Raw genomic sequence first — 4,016 nt, forward strand, 5'->3', positions numbered from 1 at the left:
TAAGTGTTTATGTAGTATGTTAGACTAGTTTAAGTGTTTATGTAGTTAATACAGTCTTACTTGTATCACACTTGACGTTGTTCATTGTTTGCTCATAACTGGAGTCCCTAATCATGCAGATGTTTGCTACATGCTCTGAGTAGTATTGTACAGTAAGAAAGTTATTTGCCTTAACCAGGAAATTCATGTTCTTAGAATTTACAGACAGTTGACACTGAGATGTCAAGTAAATACTTACAGCGGATCTAAATATTTATAATTAAGTATAACTAGTTATAATTAATTATTCATATTTCCCCTTTGAGCTGATTCACTACCTTCTTTAGCCTAAATGTGTCTGATTCTATCCGTTTGGGGAAATTCCAATTATATGCATGTGGTCAATGGCAAATTTGATGAGTATGCTCTTGTTCACACCATCAAGACCCAGGGAGGGGAATCTGAGATTCTCAGCAAACTCCACAGTAAGAGCTTGCTATATATGGCTAAATTACACAATATAGCTGTAATGTTTTCATGAAAAAATTCTAAACAGTCTCTGAATGTGTCATGGTTTCAGCTCGTACCACAAAAATAACTGATGACTTGAAGGAGAAGTTTAAGCAGTTCCGCCTGGACACCGGCATCCTTGAGGAAAACATTGCCATATTGCCAATGAATGGTATATTTTATCGATCCTCATGCTCACTCATAAAATAACTGAATTTTTCACTAACTTACTTAATACTGTTTTACAGGAGAATGCTCAGATGCTAAAGTATCTCATCCATCAAAGAAAATCTAAAACAAATTCATGTAAATTCATGTTCAAATTTTGTAAGGATGGAAACTCAGCCTTAAATTATTTTCATTCTACTCATGTGATAATAAATTAATTTGCTCCAGTGCTTCTCCCAATTAAATCTCAAGCAGCACCTTATTGTAGGAGATTGCAAAGTGTAGCATTTCTGAATTTTGTGTCCGTTATGTCACACGTCACACGTGTAAATACTTTTTTATGAACATTGATTTAATTTTTTTCGGTTCACAAATGACAAAATGTTGATGTGTTACACTGAAATGATACATTTCCAATTAATTTCCATTTAAAAGAATAATAAACCTTTTTGCACACAAAATACTGTTCATTCTGTATTTATTTTCAAATAATGATGAATATTTCAAAGTCTGTTGTAAGTGACACACTTCTCGCTGCCATATATGTGATCAATGTCTGTGACAAAACAACAGCTCAAGTTTAAGCAAGTTTAGTCTTACAGCTCAAGTTTAATCTAAATCACTCAATGTAGACAGACGATATGACACTTTTTCATTATTAAAACATCGCCTCACCATGGCAAATGATGTTTGCAATATCAGTGGCTTCAAAGGCTTGGCATGATGATGATCACATTTCTGTTGGGCACAGCTAATGAATGCCAATTTGAAAGTTTTCTGAGAAGCATATATGTACAGATATGTACATGTATGTGCAAAACATGCAAGTTTATATACAATGCAATAGGGGGGAAGTTTATATACAATGCAATAGGGGTGGGGTCCAGGGGTGGGGTCCCCCCCCCCACCACCACCACCACACACACACACACACACACACGCACAAAAAAAAACAGCTGAATGTGTGTTATTGTGTGTTATTGTCATTGAGATGCCCTTGTCTGCAAATAAAATAAAAAGGTTTGTAATGATAAATGGCCATATGGTGCATTTTTATGTGAGTCTCACCTTCCTCCAGCCACATTAGTGTAGATAGAATGATCCATAATATAATGTAAGCCCACCATGCCATGATACAATGTTTTATTCAGTATCATCTGTTTGTGGTCAGGATTTGTGCAGTTAAATAAAATGTTTTAGGAGGGAGTGAAGGTTTTTAATATAATGGATTCTTGTGAAGAGTGTGAATGCGATAGCACTGATATCTACACTGGGTCTTTACTGGTGCATTCAGACTGGCCGGGAGGAAATAAATCAAAAGATGGATGCCACGTCAGGAGACATCATATTCACTTCTCAAGAAAAATGTGAGAGATATGATGATGCTTCAGTGTAAAGGATAATTGGGAAGAGGTTTATGGTCCATTTGTGAGGAGAAGGAGTGTATCCACTCAAATGTTTCAGAAAATTACAAAAATGAAATCTCTCTTCCCCCACAGTTCAAGGTTAGTACTATGTTAGTATTAGCATTGTATAACTTGGACAAAACTTCATTTTGGCTTACTCAACATATAGTTTGGTTCAGTGTTTTCAAAGTTTGTCTAAAATTTAGGGTAACACTTTAGATTACAGCCCGCAATTTACAGCGTAATAAACAGAATTTACAGCATATCTTTTTTGTAATTATAGTGTACCTATACAGTACCTCCATGTAGGTATAAGGGAATAATACACAATGTTTGGGGAACACAGGGGTAACAACCTGGAAAATTACAAATTATTTATACTGTAAATATTTTGAAACGAAGGGGTACCTAATATTATGTGGTATTTATGACCTACTGTGCTAAACAACAATCTAATATTTGCAAGCGATTTAGCAAAAACATACACTGTGTACCTTTTAATAGCAGCCTACACATAAAAAAACGCTGGGATATTGTTTCAATTCAAACACTCAGTTGAGACTGTTGGGTAAGAAAACTGGGTTGATTTGACCCAATTTGGATTGATAATAGTAAAAGTAACCCACCGGTGCTGGGTTAAGACTGTGGAGGACTTGAAAGAGAGCATGCAGCATGTCACGCAAGTTCAAACGCAAGCGGTTCTGTGTGTGCTGATATCCGTGTTTGTGGTTCTTAAGACAGGAATACGTGTGGAAAATAGAAGAAAGCTGATCGAAGCGCAGATGACAACTTTGAAACTGTCTGGAGTGTGTTCGTTTAAAACTGGACCAGTGAATGTGATGAGCGGGAACTGAAACAGCTGGAATGGCGCTTGGGACGAATCTATCGTGTTTGTGGCGCTTATGACAGAAATATGTGTGGAAAATGGAAGAAAAGTAATCAAAGCAAAGTGGATATGGCGCTTGAGGACTGTGGACAAAATGGTAAAATCAAAGACGTAAAATCCTGTCGATTCACTATAATTTGTTCTTAAACCTAAGTTATTCAGTATTAAACGTTTCAAAATAATTTTGTTTTAACTGTATAAGCTGTATAAGTATGGAGTTGCTTTTTCCTGGACTTATCATGTAGGCCTACTCCAGATAACAAGACCTTTTGGGCCAAATGTGGCTGATAGCTGTCACATTTGGCCTAGGTATGGCATGGCTGAGCACATATGGGCCAAACTTTCACCATATACTGTATATGTTTTGCCATGGCTTTAGAATTGGAGGGAATTTTCTTTTGGATGACTATTTGTATTGAGGAATATGGCCCAGATGACAGCACACAACTGAGAACCATATGTGGCTTGGCTATGCACACCATGGAATATGTTAACTTATGGTTAACATGTGGCTTTTATTTGGAAAAAACACACATAACCTGCTATAGTCATGTGTGGCAGGTTTGTGGCAGTCCACATCTCAGCCCATTCAACAATGCATTCAAATATGTCCGTTATTTCTCGCTCTGCTCCCTCTTTACAACAGCAGTCTTTGCCCAGACACACTCTTATCTTCAGGTAAGGTGTTTTAAATGTTTTGGTGTTTTAAGTGTGTTTTAGGGGTGTAATGGTGCATCTTCTGTCCAATAATCGCAACAAGCTTTGTGTTTTGTTATTTCCAATAAGAAACAAAGTCTCATCTTTAAAATTATGTCTATTTTATCAGGAAATTCAATCAATAAATGTTGTTTTTACGCTCTTTGATGTAGCGTGACAAACCGCTGTAAGTGCAAGTACAAGCGGCAGCGCAGTACATATTTTCGTTCGCTTATATTTTTGTCAATTCCTGGTGTAATATAGGTTCACCTTTTATTATCTGTTGCCTGTGTGGTTACTGTTGTCATATTGTGTGTGATTTTAATTTAAAACCCCTTTTTGGGTTAATTTAAACCCAGCATTATAGTAAA

At 36.4% G+C, this 4,016-nt stretch overlaps 1 protein-coding gene across 1 annotated transcript in view; it reads left to right on the plus strand.

Moving 5' to 3' along the window:
* Positions 1-830, plus strand: part of LOC107732854 (lipocalin-like) — a 7,140-nt gene extending 6,310 nt beyond the window's left edge. Inside the window, exons 4-6 of the mRNA XM_016544278.1 lie at positions 351-464; positions 560-661; positions 738-830. Of these exons, the coding sequence (XP_016399764.1) occupies positions 351-464; positions 560-661; positions 738-784 (263 nt within the window). The 3' untranslated portion in view covers positions 785-830. The remainder of the gene's footprint in view (positions 1-350; positions 465-559; positions 662-737) is intronic.
* The last annotated feature ends 3,186 nt before the right edge of the window (positions 831-4,016 follow it).

This window comes from Sinocyclocheilus rhinocerous, unplaced genomic scaffold, assembly GCF_001515625.1.
Source record: "Sinocyclocheilus rhinocerous isolate Xijiao unplaced genomic scaffold, SAMN03320098_v1.1 scaffold1635, whole genome shotgun sequence".
In the NCBI taxonomy this organism is placed as follows: domain Eukaryota; kingdom Metazoa; phylum Chordata; class Actinopteri; order Cypriniformes; family Cyprinidae; genus Sinocyclocheilus; species Sinocyclocheilus rhinocerous.